The 18,277-nt window shown below is 34.7% G+C and overlaps 1 protein-coding gene and 1 pseudogene across 1 annotated transcript; one reads left to right on the forward strand and one right to left on the reverse strand.

The window, feature by feature from the left end:
• Positions 1 to 434: 434 nt before the first annotated feature.
• On the forward strand, positions 435 to 5,676 carry LOC114725840 (plant-specific TFIIB-related protein 1-like; annotated as a pseudogene).
• A 4,943-nt stretch (positions 5,677 to 10,619) lies between these two features.
• LOC114725851 (uncharacterized) lies at positions 10,620 to 14,157 on the reverse strand. Its single transcript, XM_028912420.1, has 3 exons — positions 13,925 to 14,157; positions 11,802 to 12,007; positions 10,620 to 11,145 (listed from the first exon to the last, which is right to left on the reverse strand). The coding sequence occupies exons 1-3, from the start codon at positions 14,024 to 14,026 to the stop codon at positions 10,878 to 10,880; spliced, it is 576 nt and encodes a 191-aa protein (XP_028768253.1). The 5' UTR covers positions 14,027 to 14,157; the 3' UTR covers positions 10,620 to 10,877.
• Between the last annotated feature and the right edge of the window lie 4,120 nt (positions 14,158 to 18,277).

Below are 18,277 nucleotides of genomic sequence, written 5' to 3' on the forward strand. Positions count from 1 at the left end.
CTCCCAAACCATGGTTTTGGGAGCCATCCAAACAGGCACATAAACTATCATTTTATTTTTATTTTAATTTTAAATATAAGATTTCAATTCACTTTGTCTTTCTTTATTTATTCTTTTTTCCCCTCAAGATAGTCATTATAATTATAGTAGTTCTAGCTAATATATTTGACTAATAAGGATATTTTAGAAAATACAATATTTATTGATAACAAATAACTAACTTAAGTTATTTTTTTAATCTATTCAAATAGTCAATAAACTGTTATATTTAGAATATAAGGTAGTATTACTTCCCACTTAACAATTAAAATTTTATAATATCATTGTTGGGGAAAATATTTTATAAATGATTCTTAATTATAATTTATGACAACTTTATTTCATTCCAATTCAAGTTGAAGTGCTACTGGAAAGGAGGAATTGAAATATGCGAGATACGGGCGGCTGGGGCAATAGTTTTGGTGACAGAAGAAAGGAGGAAAATGAAGTGCCCGTACTGTGGGGCGGCTCAAGGGCGTAGCGCCACCACCAGCTCCGCCCGCTCCATAACGGAGTGCACATCCTGCGGCCGAGTTGTTGAAGAGCGACAGTCCCACCCTCACCATCTTTCCAGCTCCGCGCACAAGACAATCCTCTCTGTCTCATCACTCCCGACCTCCCCTCCCTCCAACCCTTTCACCAAAGCCAAGACGACGATGACCCCTTCGAGCCCACCGGTTTCATCACTGCATTTTCCACCTGGTCCCTTGAGCCCAACCCTCTCTACCTCCAGTCCTGTCTTTCATTCTCTGGCCATCTCGCCGAGCTTGAGAGGGCCCTCGAATCGTCTCTCTTCATCTTCTTCCTCCTCGACACCATCGTCCTCAACTTCGTCAACGGTTGTGGTTGATAATTTGAGGGCGTACATGCAGATTATTGATGTAGCATCGATACTTGGGTTGGACTACGATATCTCAGACCATGCTTTTCAGTTATTCAGGGATTGTTGTTCGGCTACTTGTTTGAGAAACCGGAGCGTCGAAGCGCTTGCCACTGCTGCTCTTGTCCAGGCAATTAGAGAGGCTCAGGAACCCAGAACCCTTCAGGTGGGATTTCTAATTTGTGCTCTTATATATTTGTATTTCCCCTTCTCTCTTGTTTTGACTTCGACGGAAATCATTAGCACCTTGTACATCTCTAATTTTGAGATTTGTTTATTCTTCCCGAGCGTGAAATCTACTTCCTGTTCAAATTTCGCATTAGTGAGATTTATATGTGGTTGTGTTTGTTTACCTCTGCCTTGTTCATTGGTTTGTTATTGCTAATTTGCCCGGGATGGGAATTACTATCTTGGGTTTCTAATGTATCAATTGTAGCATTTATGATGCCAAGGCAAGATGTGATGTAAGATAAAAACAGATGTATAATCAGTGGATAAAGTATCTGATGAGATGCCAATTGAAGTTAAGGATTCTTGGGATCAATGGCTAAGTGATTGGAACCAATGCCTGGACCAGAGAACTTGATCTGTTGAAGAAAATAATAAGAGTTAAGACATGGTTATACTTCAATAGAGAAAGGAGAATCTCCAAATACAAAGGTCAATGACGAGTCTGAACCCTACTGCGTCCTAGTGGTACTATTTCTAGAAGATAAATGCAATGTTACTGCTAATAACTGCACCTCGATTACAGCATAATAACTTATCATAAACTATGATAAATAGGTGACGGTGCAGATAATTACTTAAAGGTAACCACACTTATTCTTCCACTTCCTCACACACTGCTTCTCCCACCTCCGCTAATCCCTTAAGTCTTAGTCCTCCTTCCATGCTTGCCATAGGCGAGTAATATCAGAATTTCATCTTCTTAAGCGAGAAGCCTTAGAGCAAATTTCATATATATCCTACAATGGTTTATGGATAGATAAATCTGACATAATAAAACATGAAAAGAAGAGATTTGAAGGCGCTGATTTATCAGAACGGGGATTTTCCCCTTGAAAGATTCATGTCAACAAAAAACAGCCGTGGATGCCGGAAATCACTGGATTTTCAAAGATGGGAAGGTCGGTGATTTGGGTGAACAGATTTTTTTCATGAATGTGCACTTACTTGTTGGCTTCTGTCGTTGATTATATTAGAGCCTTTTGCCCCCTGATTCTTCACTGGTGAGGATGTTAGCGTCAGTATGAACAGTAATGGGGTATTCTCTGTTGCTAGTGCATATAAATGGCTTACTAGGGACACTGTCCCTAGTAAGTTTTTCTCTGGCTTGCCTTTTTGAATAGGTTGTTGTCAGATAAAAGGAGTACTTAGTCTTCATCTCCTTATTTCTGTCAATCTTGTAGTCTGTTGAGGAAGACACTTGTGTGGATGCTTTTTTGCGAAGGAGGTTTGGCTCAGCTTGATAAAGCCAGCATGGAGATCTGTTTTTTTAGTATCAATTTGAAGTAGCAGCCTCACCTCAATCTTGTGAAAGAAACTGTCAAGAACACCGAGCAATCATGGTCTAATATCTGAGGTTATGGAACGTGATTAATGTGGAATTGGAGGAATTCTCATACCTTCAATCCCAATTTCCAGCAGGATCACAATCCTGTGGTCTTATCCTACAGCTTCAGAGTTCTATGAAGTTTGTTCGGAATGTGAGATGTAACCTCAATGTGAACACCTATGCAGTATCTCACTCTTGGAGGCCTCCTGCTTTGGGATGGATTAAGCTTAATAGTGAATGTGCTGCTAAAGAATGTGGTGTCCATGTTTGTTATGGGGGGTGTAATTAGATATAAGAGGGTGGCTATAGATGATGCTTCTGTATATACTGGGGTTCTAGTTCAGCCAAAGAAACTGAAATCTGGGGTGTGTTGGAGGGTCTGAGACTTGCATTTGTTGGGATTTGGGTTTGTGCTTGTGGAAGAAGAACTAGATGTGCTGGCTGCTGCAGTGAATCTTTTGATTGATCGTTCTTTTAGTCATATTAGTAGATGCAAATCGCCAAGCTGATTGATTGTTAAGAGCAGATGAGTGTGTTGACCCATTAATATGTGCCTTTTCTTAAAGTAGTCTGGATAAACATGGGACCTCTTGTGCTCAATGATGTTATGGGGTCCTTGACCGCTCCACTGTTGTAATTTTTGGCATTAGCTTTCTCTTGTCCATCAAGAAAATATATATCGGCATGCTTAATGCCTCTGTAATTACTTACATTTTTTTTAGTCTTACTTTATGTCTGTAGAAAGAAATAAAGCTGATAATACCACTATACCACTTAAAGCAGATTAGCAAGTTGCCTGCAAATTATTTAATCACGAAAGTACTCCCTGCAAGAGCTATTTACTTGTGACAGAATTTGAACTAATACTGCAGTTCAATTTCCTTTAAGAGAAAATTTCTTCGTTTTATTTTAAGCATAATTTGAAATTTGTAAATGCTCACAAAATGCTAGTATTACTAAATAACTTGGCGAAATTGGCCAATTTTTTTTTTTTTTTTTGGTGTGAAGCCAAATCTTGCAATTAAATAACCACGTTGATCACAAAGTTATGATATCATATAAAATAATTTGGATAACTTTTTGTTAAAAGGAAATTAAGTTTTGATGGATATCCAAGTAGGATGGGAACCCTACCCCAAAAACTAACCCCATTAAGCATCTCATATTACTCAATGTGAGACTTAGCATCCCTTACTACCAAATCTCCATCAAGTAAATTTTGCAATGTTTTTACAGTTATCTTGCATTTACATTATTCACAAACAATAATATTGTGGTTGCTGACTGGCCTATGTTAAAAGCTCTTTAGTTTGTGATAGGATCATCTCCAAATTATCCATATTTAAGGCAATACTATTTCCATTTGGAAAATGAAACTGTATTTTAGTTTAGGTACAAGGCATTGCTTTTTCTCTCTGACCCTGCTTAACTGTTACTACATGTGGGTTCTCAGTTTTTCCTCTCAAGTTTTGCATATTTTCTGTGACAGGAAATTTCAATTGCTGCCAATGTGCCACAAAAGGAAATTGGGAAATACATCAAGATACTAGGAGAGGCTTTGCAGCTCAGTCAGCCTATTAATAGCAATTCTATTTCGGTCCATATGCCTAGATTTTGTACCCTTCTACAGCTCAATAAATCTGCTCAGGTATGTACCACTACCTTGAGAACTGAAAAGATTGATAAGTTGCGATCATCAGTCTGCATACAATTGGCTGTTTAGACGGGCTTTCCTTGACAAAGGTCAAAAGTGCTTTTGGTGTAACTTATAAGTGTTGTTTTGGTTAGAAAGAACAGTTTCAACTTTAATAACAAGCTCCGGGTTGCTTTTTTTCCCCCTTCCTCCAAACTAAAATGCATGGCTTTGCCACAAACATTCTAGCGAATTTGGATAGCAGCTTTTCTTTCCATTGACCGTTAACGAGCTTTCTGTCACTCACTATTTTATGCTGTTTCTATATATCTATAGTTTGTTATTTGACATTCGTTTCCCTCTTGTGTGGTTCGACAAAGTGGGGATTTGGGTAGAGCTTGTAAGCTGAGGTTGTGGAAACAACTTCCTAACCCCCACATCCCAAAAACAAAATACTACAACATAGAAAAACACTCATGAGAAAACTGTGTTCCTGTTGCATTTTAGGAACTGGCCACTCACATAGGAGAGGTTGTGATCAACAAATGCTTCTGCACTCGCAGGAATCCTATTAGCATTTCGGCTGCTGCTATACTACTTTGTTGCCAACTTGAAACAAACGCAAAACTCAGGCAGAAATCTGCAAGGTGACCGGTCTTACTGAAGTCACTCTTCGTAAAGTGTACAAGGAACTTCTAGAGAATTGGGATGATTTGCTTCCCTCTAATTATACACCAGCTGTTCCTCCTGAGAGGGCATTCCCTACTACTGTAATCGCTTCTGGTCGTTCATCAGCAGCTAAGGTTGATGCAATAGAGGTTAATTCTTCTTTAGACAGAGACAAGCTAATAGAAATTAAACCTAGCAAACCAAATGAGGTTCCAGTCATGGTACATCAGCACAGAGGGAAAGATGATGTTGAAAGTAAGAGCAGTGCTTGCATGACCCACTCGACAATGAATCAGCAGTCAGCTTTCTGGCAATCCCAGCTTCCTATCGGGGCATGTAATCATAAAAGCACGGGAGAAAAAAGTCGGAATGTTTTACAAGGAATGGACGTAGAGGGACTGCAGCATAACCACTTACAGCCTGAACAGAAGTCTGAAGACACAAATGGTATTAATGCTAATCCCTTTCAAAAACACAACCATCTTAGCAGCCCTTCTCCCTCGTCTGCTAGCCCTGTTATGAAGCCCTTTTCGGCTCCGCCTTCATCTATGCCTCCAAATGCTTGATCGAGGTAAACGCCTGGCCATGCTGTGCAATTGGGATATGGAGATACGTGTTCTTTTGGGAGCAGAGGACGTGGAGAAGAATGGCTTTTGTTCTTCTAGTGTACAGTATGTCGTATAAACCCTGCAATTTCTTTCTACGCCGTGATCTGTTTGATTAAAATCAATATCGTCTATATCTGTGTCTGTATTAACGTAAGTTGTAGGAAGCCACGTTGACGATGCAGATCATTTTGAGTTTGGTGCAAATGCATGAAACCGACTCTAATCTCATTTTGCATTTAGTTATGCAGCACATGAAAATGGATACATGGCTGGTATGGGTACTTCTTAATATTGATTATCATTCATCATTCAATATCATCAATAATTATCAATACAGAATATACAAGTTTAAAAGTTGTGAGAATTCGTTCAAGATAAATTGGTTACCCCAATTTGTTTGTATGTATTACAAATATTGTTATGTGAAATATATTGCTTGAAATGGGATTTAATTCACCCCAGTTTTACTTGTTAAAAAGTTGACACTGCACAAAAAAAAAATCGCTGAAAAGGGGCACATATCATTGAGAAATTCATATCAACCATCAATATATTAACTAGGGGTGTGCATGAATATCAAATACCCGCTGGGCTCGTCCAAGGCCAAAGAAAAATTGCTTAGCCAATCCAAAAAAAAAGAGCTCAAAAAAGAATGGGCATCTTTGGACTGCGCATTTCATAGGCAGGGCTGGGTATAGGGCTGGACATGCTATCTTGTCCATTTGGCATTGCCCAGATTATATATATATGTATTATAATTTATGAAATAATATTAATATATTACATTTCTTCACCAAAAAAAAAAGTTGTCTCCCTTATCTTTGCAATTTAATTTATTATTGTTACATGTCTATTAGTTTCCATTTTAGGAAATCTAATTTTTCTAAAGAAGCAATAGTATCTTGCTTTTAATTTGTTCTTCGTGAGCTTTATTGGGTATTTCCTATTGTGTGTTGCTATTATAATGTTGGCTATTTATAAATCAGTCTTTCCTTCTATGTCATTAACAATTTTCTTTGTTAGAGAATGGAGTTCATATATTACATATTTGTATAAATCAACAATTTTGAATATTTATTCAAAATAGAAAGCAAGATCGGGATAAGAGTAGGGAAAGAAAATTTGGGTTTAATTATCTAAATTACATGTTTTATTTTTTATTTAATTTATATTTAGTTATTTTGTATTAATTTTTTATGAACAAGTCATATGATGGAAAGAAGTCTTTTAGTTATATGAATTGCTAACTACATTGTATTGCATAATAAGTGTTTACATATTAAAAGTGGTATATTAAATTATTATAAGATTTTAAGATTTTTTATTTTTCTTTTTACAATTATTTTCACCCTATTTTTATATGGTCTATATTATTCTTGTTAGCCCATTGTTTCAGTTTTAATATCCTTTTGTAATCCTTTATGTAACATTTACTTTTTGCCACTTGAATGGATAATCAAACTTCTATTACATCGCCATCTTCGACCCTCAATGGAATATCTCAATGTGCTTCAGCCCCTCTTCAATTTTTTCAGATGTTTTATTCTTTTCTCAACTTTCTGGAGATTGATGCAAACCATTTGAATTTCAAGGCTTTAATTATAATCTTGAGTTGTTTTGTTCTAAATGGATTATGAATATTCTTTATTTGGATATTTGCTAAGACTTGTTTTAAATTATTTCTGGATAATTTCAATGTGTGAAAATGTAAAATTATGAAATATAATTTTCAGGTACGAACGAAAGTTTTTCTGCATGTGATATCGGCAGGCCATTACCATTTGATCAGCAAAACCTGCCTTGCTCAGCCCATTCATGCTCAGTCCAAAATGGGTAGAGCTTCTATGGGTAGGGCTGAGGAGCGGGCTGCGAAATGCAGCCTGCTCATATTTCGGGCTGGGCATCGGGCAGGGATCCTGTGCTGCCCAATCCTGCTTATGTGCATCCCTAATATTAATATTGTCAATTAGTATTAATACGAAACAGAGTTATGCTGTTCATGAGTGTAAAAACTACGATTTTATCTCAATTTTTTTTTTACAAATTTATAAGAAAAATTCTCCAGATGCATATGGAGAGAGCATATACATGTATAAATTTGGGTTATTCAGCCATAAAAAATCTTAGATATGTATAAGCTATTTAAAGTTGAATGGATTGAATTAATAACCCATTTCATGTTTTTAAGTTTTAATCAATTCTTTTTTCTTAATTAATCTATTATGATTACATGAGAGCAGTTTGTTTTGTGCCTCCTAAACCAATAGGAGCTGAAATAAATTCAGCCAACAGAGACCCAAAAAAGTGAAAAGCAGTGTGTTATTACGTGTGTCGTATCTCGTTAGCCAGGAGGAGGAGGAGGAAAGAAAGAAGTGTCGTATATTGTATATTAATATTTTGTTTGTCATGCTGATAGTATACTAATGATGGTACTGTGCTCTCTCTCTCTCTGTGTACACGCACGTCAGGAGCAGACATCCACTTTGACATTAAAAAGTATAATTACAAATTAGGCTCCATTGTATATAATCTTTTGTTTAATTAACTTTTTGTTGTGTTTCAAAATTATGTTCATGTACTTCTTTTGAAAAGTTATGTAGATGTCGATAGTTAACCTTCTGTCAACTTATTTTATTAACAGTCTATCAAGTTAGGCATCTTCAGAAGTTTGGGTTTTTGGAAGTTAAACTAAATCTAAGATGGTCTAACACATTTTTTATTCTTTCCAAGATGTATTCTATAGATGAAAGTTTTTGGAAGTGATCTCCCTCGAAAAGATATACTTATTAGTTTTGATGCTTATTCACATACTAAGAATATTCAGGTATTGTCTAGAGGAATTAGATATAAAAATTTCTTTAGTGTATATACTGAAATTCCTAATTTATTCGAAATCCAACAAGCACTATCAGGATATGAAAGCATTCGGGGTCATCTTTTAAAGTCTTGTACTGATAGTCATCAACAATTTTCTCATCCATTTTCATTATGAAAAAATCAAGAGTTTTTCATAAAATTCCCTTTCAAGAAGAATGAAGATATCAATTCCACAAAAGCTTCTCATCCAGTAATGAATCCAGAAGATCTCAAGCTCGCCAAAAAAGAATGTTCTGCACTACTTAAACAAGGCCTTATTGAACTAACAAAATCTGATTGGGCTTGCCGGTCATTCTATATTGAAAAGAGATCAGAGATCAAAAGAGGAAAGAAAAGGTTAGTTATTGATTATAACCCTCCCAATATTTTTTTTCAAGATGACAAATTCCCTTTACCAAAGCCCAGTTCACTTACGGTCTATCTTAGAGATGCCAAGATCTTTTTCAAGTTTGATCTTAAAGCGGGTTTTTGGCAATCGGGTATCCACCTAGAAGATCGGCTCAAAACTGCTTTTTGTATTCCAAATGCCCAATACCAATGGACTGTTATGCTACTTGGGCTCAAAGTTGCCCCATCACTGTTTCAAAAAGCCATGACCAGGATTTTTGAACCCTTGCTTGACAACCTTCTCATTTATATCAATGACCTTTTACTTTTCTTAAAAGATGAAGATTCCCATAAACTTTTATTAACCCAATTCGGGAAAATAATTGAAAAATATGGGATTATATTGTCAGCAAAGAAAGGAGAGACAGGTGTCAGGAGCATAGAATTTCTCGGAATGAATTTTGAAAATGGTCAATATTATCCTAGACCACGTATTGCAGAAGAATTGCTCAAGTTTCCAGACGAGAATCTAACAGCAAAGCAAATTCAGCAATTTTTGGGAATTGTCAATTATCTTAGGGATTTTATCCCTCATGTGTCCAATCACGCCAGCCAGCTGTCCAAGCTTCTAAAAAAGAAAATCTTCCCTCATGGGGGATAGAGCAGACTTTAGTTGTCAAAACTCTTAAAAGAATTACACAGCATCCACCTCCTTTAAAGATCTATCCCCCATGGGGGTGGATTTTTTTAAGAAGTTTGGACAGCTGGTTGGTGTGAGTGGACACATGAGGGATAAAATCTCTAAGTTAATTGACAATTCCCAAAAATTGCTGAATTTGCTTTGCTGTTATATTCTCGTCTGGAAAATAGAGTAATTCTTCTGCAATATGTGGTCCAGGATAATACTGACTATTTTTAAAATTCATTCTGAGAAATTCTATATTCCTGACACCTATCTCTCATTTCTTTGCCGATAACATAATTTCATATTTTTCAATTATTTTTCTGAACTGGGTTAATAAAGTTTATGAGAATCTTCATCTTTTGAAAAAAGCAAAAAGTCATCGGCATAAATGAAAAGGTTGTCAAGCAAGGGTTCAAAAATTCTGGTCATGACTTTTTGAAACAGTGATGGGGCAACTTTGAGTCCAAGTAGCATAACAGTCCATTGGTATTGGGCATTTGGAATACAAAAAGCAGTTTTGAGCGGATCTTCTGGGTGGATACCCGATTGCCAAAAACCCGCTTTAAGATCAAACTTGGAAAAGATCTTGGCATCTCTAAGATGGACCGTAAGTGAACTGGGTTTTGGTAAAAAGAATTTGTCATCTTGAAGGAAAATATTGAGAGGTTAATAATCAATAACTAACCTTTTCTTTTCCTTTTTGATCTCTGATCTCTTTTCAACATAGAATGCCTAGCAAACCCAATCAGATTTTGTTGGTTCAATAAGGCCTTGTTTGAGTAGTGCAAAACATTTCTCTTTGACGAGCTTGAAATCTTCTAGATTCATTCTTAGACGAAAAACTTTTGTGAGATTGATATCTTCATTCTTTTTAAAAGTGAGTTCATTATGCCTTATTCTTAAAATAACAATAAACTAATTATTAGGAACATTTTAGCCGAACAAACAACAACCCCAATCCTCCTATTACCCCATCTTTTCTTATGTTACCGACATGCACAACGTTATGCCTGTTCCGTCACCACTCTAATCCATTTTCACAATTTTATGGTACCTCATTATTAATATAAAAATTTGATAACTAACATAAAAATACTTAAAAAATTAGTTATTTATAACAAATATATTAACCTCCTTAAAATATCATTTTACTAATTCTCCTTAATAGAAACCTTTTAATATGTATCATTAATAAGGATATTTTTCCCAAAAAAATTGAATTAAATTTTTATATTTAAAACCAAATCTAACCCTCCAACTAGCCTTTGCATTAAAAAACCTCTTATATTGAGGATATCTAACCCTGACTATATTACACATAACAAGATGACAGTTTTTTATATTCGAATTACTTCCTTTTCTTGCATTGCGGCACTTCTGTTTCTTTCATCGTATTCCGGCGCCTCAATCATATGATTAAATACACCCGTGTGGCACGGGGTCAGAAACTATTACTACATAGAGAAGCATCCATGAGGAACACCATAACATGATGCCTAAGCAAAGCCAACCGAAAGCGATTATGTTACAATAAAGACAACACAATCATTGACATGAAGCTTCAAAATTAGGGTCCCTTGTACCATAATCACCAGACAATTTTATGCATATCCGGCCATTCCAACTGTTGAGCTTACCCGGTTTGCTTTGTGAGAAGAGGGAGTGGTTGTGGCCTTGTTGAAGTACATGTAGTAGTATACGTTAAGAATCATGGTTGCAACAACAAAAACTGCTCCAGCTACGAACACACCTTTCCTCAGAGATTCACAGGAGAAGTTTTGAGCATAAATCATTCCCCGGTATTTTGTGTGATAGGCGTTCTTACTTGCACCGGCTATCAAGCATGCTTCGGCAACCAGGAAAGTCACCCTGCAAGTACATAAAACATAACAGTGGGACATCAAGAATCAGAACAGGGTTGTTGAAAGAATGGTATTATAGCTATGTTTGCACAACTGCATGGTATTTTCACTACCAAAATGGATGAGGAATGACGTACAAAGAAAATCAAGCAAATCTTTTAATGCTGGGGCAAAATGGGAATTACAATAATCATTTGTATCAGAATAACAAAGTGGTAGACATCATAATGAATTATTTCAACAGATCAAACCCACCAAACAGGCTTGTTTAACCCATAAAAATGGCAGGTCAATTTATATCTTGTCAGCCTGCATAATTCTGGGACCATGTTAGCAAGACCCATTTGATCCACAGCTTAGTGGACCAACCCACATAACTCATGGTTTTCCCTTTTCTATAACTAATCGTAATAATTTAAAAAGATGCTATTTCAACTTTAGCTAAGTAATCAATTTAGTTCATCTTCGTTTGAGTATTTAAAGTTTTGATTTTTCTATTGGAGAGAGCACTATGGAATTTGACACATACTTATTATCTCAATAAATGCCGTCTGCCTTTTACATTAAGAAATTCCTTTTGGTGACCTAGTGGGCCGGGATTGAGATTTTTGTCTATTTAGAACTGCAAATTGAAGATGCCATGGTTTTAGTCAGAATTCTTACCAAGATAACATAAAATATATAATGGACCATGCTCGATTTCCCCCCGGCGTTAGAGGCCTCCCAAAACACATGCACTTAGTCACTCCCATAAGCAGTGATTCACCTGAAAGAAGAAACAGGAAGGCACCCACACCATATCCAGTTGCAACATCAGAATTGTAGATGCAATATGTTTCGTTTGTTCTTTCATCTCTAAACATGGTTCCCTGTCAAGGAAGAGAAAGGAATAGTATAAAAGACTGAAACATAATAAAGCTTGTCAACAACACCTTTGATTTGAAGGATTAGCATACACTAAGAGATGGCTCATTTCTGTTCCACAAACTACCCCTTCACCCCAATCTTAAACAAGTCAATCAAGAAAACTATGACCCCTGGCCTTTATAATTCCAATAAAGCATAAAAATCTTTACTGTATCTTGTAAATGTATTCTTCAATAGATATTTCTCTTATCTTCTATATCTTCCACTTCAAATGTTCTTCACAAAGCATTAGCCTATGAAGCATTGAAATAATCCATTAGCTGTTGTTAGCCTCAAATAACACCTTCCCAAAAGATAATAGCCCAGGATAACAAAACTAAGGACTGAAATCAAAATCTCATGCATCTCATCTTCTCTAAAATAATGATTTATAACACATTAGCTATACGAAGATTTGTAGTGCCAAAAGGGATCTACATTCCAGACTATTATCCCATTACAATAAGTTCAGCAGTAAAATGGGGAAGTTAATGAGACCACATTTTTCCAGCAACAATGTTAGATGTTCATAACAAATACAGACATAATAAAGAGGTAAACAGAATAAGGCAAAGGGAGAGCAGGAATAGGTCACTCTTCAGAAAGCAAACAGAAGAATTTAATGGTAAAACAAGGGGAGGAAAGACTGATCTTATCTATTCAATTTTCCCTAGGCACATGTATCTAGAAGCTATTTGTTCTATCCCCAAATCCTATGTACTGGGACGAATACAACCTTCCCACGTTTAGGAAGAAGATCAATTTATTTCATCAAAGAAGATCAGACATTACATATATCAAAGTTTTTTTCATCTTACATGAAACTTCCTATCGACAGAAAGTGCGAAATAAAGAACCATAACTATCCAATACAAAAAAAATGTCAACAACTAATGCAACATTGAATTTGACAGGGCAGCACTAACAACTTTAGTTGACTACAAAGCGCCGCTCAGTCATAATCTCCAGGCTTTCTAGTGATAAAACTTACAGAAATGAATTAAACTTGCATACAATTATGAATCATTCTTACAAAGTTCAACACCAGAAAAGTTTGACCAAAAAAAAAAAAAAATACAAGACAAGCAATTTTTCATATAACTCATAATCACTCATAATCACAATCTCCCAGCACTCTAGTGATAAAAGCCTTCGTAATCAGTAGTGGCCCTGCTCAACATTCTAAAAAGTCTACTATTTTAGGATCTCTGGAAGAATTGACATGCTTAGTAGTTTGCGCATATGGAATAGAACCCCACCGGAGCCACAGTGTTCGACGTTCTACATTCCTGAATCAAGCACCTTACGTAGCAGACTAAACTTAAAGAAATCTAAAAGAAAGCAGAGCTATTACTCAACAAGGAGAGATATGACGTTCAAAAGTAATTTATGCAACATTATTGCATTCAAAAAGTAATTTTTGCAGGGTTAAATCAATGTCATGGTCTTTCGCAGCGCTTCCACTGATAGATGAAGAATTCCCTTTTGTTTCCTTGAGATAATTCACCGCTCAACACAGAAAAAGCAATCATCCACAGAAGCAGAAATTTGCAGAAACACAAGTAGAAGACAACGCACACTCGTCTGCTCTTCTCAGCAATTAGCAGGCAAGGAACCCTTTCATTCGAGACACGTAAATTATCGCTTAACACATAAACCTTAGCAAAAAGCTAAAACTGTCCCAAGAAATCACAATCGAACATATAGATCTCTGGCTACGAACTTAAAACCCCTGATATTCCGAACAATGTACAAAAAGTAAAAGTAAAAATAGCAGCTTTTCAAGTAAGAGTCCAGATATGCTCACGGAAAAATGTGACAATTAGATTTCAAAAGTTGAGAACCGCAAGAGATGGGTAAAAAGGGTAAAAGGAGCTCACGACGCTTCTCCTTCTCTCAGCAGCAATGGCAAAGCCGAAGGCGACTAAGCTTAAAACCACCACCAAAATGTGCACAAGAGTGGAGCCTCGTCCTTCTACCATTGTTTGCCTTTCAGAGAGGAACTGAAATGTGGGTTTCAGAGACTCTCTGTACCAGCGAAGAGGAAGAAAGGAGGAGCCCTAGCTGAAGCAGATTAGCAGAATAAGTGCTGAGTGAAGAGGCAGTAGTACAAAAGGTGTGAACAAAGTGACTACTTTGTGCGAGGTTCAAGCAAGAAAGAAACGCCTTTGCGAATTTGACAATAAAGCACATTGAACTTACTGGAAAATTGACATTTTAGGACCCCCCGAGATTTAATAATGCAAATTTGACCTGAACGAATAAATGAATAATATAACTTGAATGTTTTTTGAGGGGAGAAAAAAAAAAAAGGCAATACAGCATAAATTTTGCTTATTAAAGAAAAGTTAAATTATTTATGAATTTTTTTGACCTGGAAACATTCGAGTTGTAAATTGAGATAAAATTTATCTCACATATATTAATAAATATGAGAAACAAAAAATATATGGTATAAACTTTTGACTCGTTGCTTTCCCAATATTGGTAGAAATTTTTTATACACAAGGTCTTCATTTTTAAATTTTGGTAATTATGAGTTGTTGGGCTTTTTTATAACTTTTAAAAATCACTTATTAGTATGTTTTACGTAAATTGAGATAAAATTTTTTTCACATATTTATCTTGTATTTCATAAATTATAATTAAAAAATTACTTATAAACTATTCTAAATAAACCTTTTATGTGCTGTCTTGGTCAAGCTTACACTTGAGGATCTATGTTAAAGATATTTATGTTAAATATTTTCACATTTTAAATAGTACTAATAAATTCTATCCATTGTTGCGTAATGTGAATATTTAGTCAGATTTTTAAAGACGCGGTAGCATAAATAAATTTTTATTTCGGATCATCAAAACTTAAAAGTATGTTTTCCATCAGATTTTTTTAGAAGTATTAGAATAGAGGAGTGGGAGATAATCCTGGTTATTTGGCATCTCTTTAAAAAATCACTTATATATTTTACGAAATGAAACTTTTCACATTTATCTTATACGGCCCAAAATCACTTATTTTAAGTCAAAGGTTAATTAATATCTATGTGATAAAAATTATTTTAATTTGAATTAAAAAAATTCACGCTTAAAAAAAATTGTGAAAAATAGTAAAAAAGAATGATATTCTAAGCGCATGACAACCAATAAACATATGTTGAGTCTACAAAAACTAAGTTAAGTATCTTATGGACTTATGCATGTCATATTTTATATTAATTAATTATATTATAAATATAATTGTAAATTATTTTTCCATGACTAAGTAAACTAATACAAATTAGTTTTATACATTATTTATAACTTATGGATGATATAATTCATTAAAGTTTTCATTCTAAAATGTATTTAATCAAAATTAGTTCCCAATTTGTTGACCCCTTCTTATGTTAATTTTACAGCTTTTTTGATAAAAGTTTAACAATTTTGCAAATTTCTCCAACATATTTATGAACTGGGGACACTTAACTGTTTTCTCTCGCGGCTGCCGGTGTTTATAACTGTTTCTAGACACGCGAGTGTCGCCAATAATGTTATGTGTCATGCACGCGCCAGTCTTAGAGAAGGAGTCTGGCCATTGCAGAATGACATCGCTTCCACAGTGTTTCCTGTGAGCCCCGCAATTTGATCTCAATAAGATAAATAAAACGACAAGCTTTAGTGGATCGTTGGAGGGAACTCGTGAAAAAAAAGATCGCCCGCATTTTAAATTGGACGGTGCATATTATATAATTTACGACCCCGACATGTGATCATCGCCAGATTTTGAAGGGCTGAAGCGCTCTTCTTTATCATACTCTTTTTCTTTTCCCCCCAAGCTTACGAAATTGACATTTATTCTTTGATTAAGAAACGGAACCCGTGTTACACAGAACATGGATTCTCTTAGTATTAAAATATCGAGATTTAATTCACGTATTGCTAATTAAAGCAAATGAAATAAAGAATAAAGAAAAAGGTCGTTTTTTACACGTAGTGCCGCTGTGCGAGATTTTCTATGATGTTTGGAATTTTAAAATGACATGAATCTTTTGTAGATTTTATGAAAGAAAAAATTAATTTTATGGTTCCTATAATTTTAATTTTGTTATTAGTCAATCTTTAAATTTTGATTCAATACAACCTAGTTTCTATAAATTTTTATATTTTTCACTATAACTCAATTATTATAATTTTTTTGTTTTTGTTTTGTGCACCCAGTGTCACAAGCCAAACTCTACGGACCCAGACTAATTTGGACTAGAGCCAAGTTGGGATCTCCCCCTGCATTGTCACGTTTCTAAATCTCAAATTCGAACCTTTTAGTTAAGTTAGATTAAATGATTAAACTTCTCTTTTGTAAATACTCTTCTGGTCCTGCATATAGGACTCAATTTTTGAGTTGATTTTTGTCCTAAATATAAGATTTATTTTACATATTTATCAATTTTCTATAAATTACCCCTATAGATAATCCCTCAACCATAATCAAGTAAAAAAAGGAGATGGGTATTAAGAAAGATGATTATGGTGTTTTAGGAAAAATCTGTCACTTTTCTTATAATTAACTAACTTACCTAACTTTTCTAAACTAATCAAATTAGTTAAATAGGTTTTATATTAAGAACTAGAGGAGTAATAAATACAGAGAAGGGAGTTTGCGCGCATAAAGTGAGAGAGTCTGCCTCTATTAACAAAAATTATGTAAGCGTTGAAATTTCAGTAAAGAAGGCAAGGGAAGATAAAGCAAACTAATTTTGATACTATGCTCGTTATAAAAACCACAGGAAGAGAAATGAAATGTCAGATATAACTCTAGTACATTTTTTCACTATTAAATTGGCTTTTAATATGAACCAGAAAATTTGGGTTTTAATTAAAAAAAAAATACTTGAATAAAAATCTTATATTTAGGATAGGAGGAATAATTTGATTATTGAGTGGTATTGTTTATAAATTATAACTAATGAAAGGGACTCATTGATTATGGGCCGGCCGGAGATATGTATTGTATTGGAATATCATAAATAATACTCCTCCGGTCCTTAATATAAGACCCATTTAACTAATTTGATTAGATTAAAGAAGTTAGGTAAGTTAGTTAATTATAAAAAATGTGACACATTTTTCCTAAAACAGCATAATTATCTTTTTTAATACCTCCTTTTTCTCTTTTACTTGATTATGGTTGAGGAAGTATCTATAGGGGTAATTTAGAGAAAATTGATAAATATGAGAAATGGGTCTTATATTTAGGACCAAAACTAACTCAACAATTGGGTCCTATATTAAGGATCGGAGGAGTAATTTGATTTTGGGTTTAGTCAACTGGAGTCTGGCTTTTATTTTGGGTCGGTTTAATTTTGAACTTCTCTCAATTTACTTTTGACTTCTTATCATAATTCAAAATTTCAATTTTCAATGTCAAATTGGGAAGTAAGACCAATCATAGTTTTATCACAAAGGTTCTGCACTAAATTTCCAGTATTTCCATAAATCATGCCGCGGTTGAACATTAACTTATGTTTTTGTTAGGTGATCATTTTAGCTTCCAAAATTTTAGGCATTTATTTACATATAAAATATTCAAACATTACCACATTTTCCTCCCCAAACCATAATTAGGAATTGCTCGACTGAGAAAGTGGCAAGAGCGAGATTAGTTGAATTAAATTAATACATATAGCATTAAATTTCGAAAGGCCTAGAAAAATTACCATTTATTTTACTGCCACTTGTTTGTAAATATTTTGCTAGTGGTATGCGATCGCAACGATGCTAAACGCCGAGCTTAATTCCATGCAAGTGTGAGTGTGGATATATTATGGTAGTTGTTGAGAATAAAAAAAAAAAAAAAGTATATATATCTTCGGTTGTATCTTGTATTTTTTATTTTTTTTGTTAGGCACAAATATCCTCTTATGGAAGATAATCTTATTCAGGTTATTGTCGGGTACTAAATATAAGTATTTCTCCTAACATGAATTCAAACCCTAATTTATAGACAATCCATTTCTACTAAATCCAACTCCATTGGCATATTTTCATAGTTGTTGAGTTATACTCAGCGGTTTAGGACTTAGGTTCAATATAAATGAAGCTACCATGTGAATAAGGGAAAAAACATGGGTCCAAACAAAAAGTTTTACCTTTATGATTGGAAATTTAAATTAGAGTAACCACTCATAAGTGAAAACGCAATAACACAATTAAGGGAGTTAATTCTGGGAATACACCGAAAAAAGTAATTCCCATGT

This window comes from Neltuma alba, unplaced genomic scaffold, assembly GCF_004799145.2.
Source record: "Neltuma alba isolate B1F8T4 unplaced genomic scaffold, ASM479914v2 tig00012284_pilon, whole genome shotgun sequence".
NCBI lineage: Eukaryota > Viridiplantae > Streptophyta > Magnoliopsida > Fabales > Fabaceae > Neltuma > Neltuma alba.

Coding starts and splice junctions, on each gene's coding strand:
- LOC114725851 (XM_028912420.1), bottom strand. CDS start 14,026: ATGGTAGAAGGACGAGGCTCCACTCTTGTGCACATTTTGGTGGTGGTT. Junction 12,008..13,924: donor CTGAGAGAAGGAGAAGCGTC/GTGAGCTCCTTT, acceptor CTTCCTTGACAG/GGAACCATGTTTAGAGATGA. Junction 11,146..11,801: donor ATATATTTTATGTTATCTTG/GTAAGAATTCTG, acceptor ATGTACTTGCAG/GGTGACTTTCCTGGTTGCCG.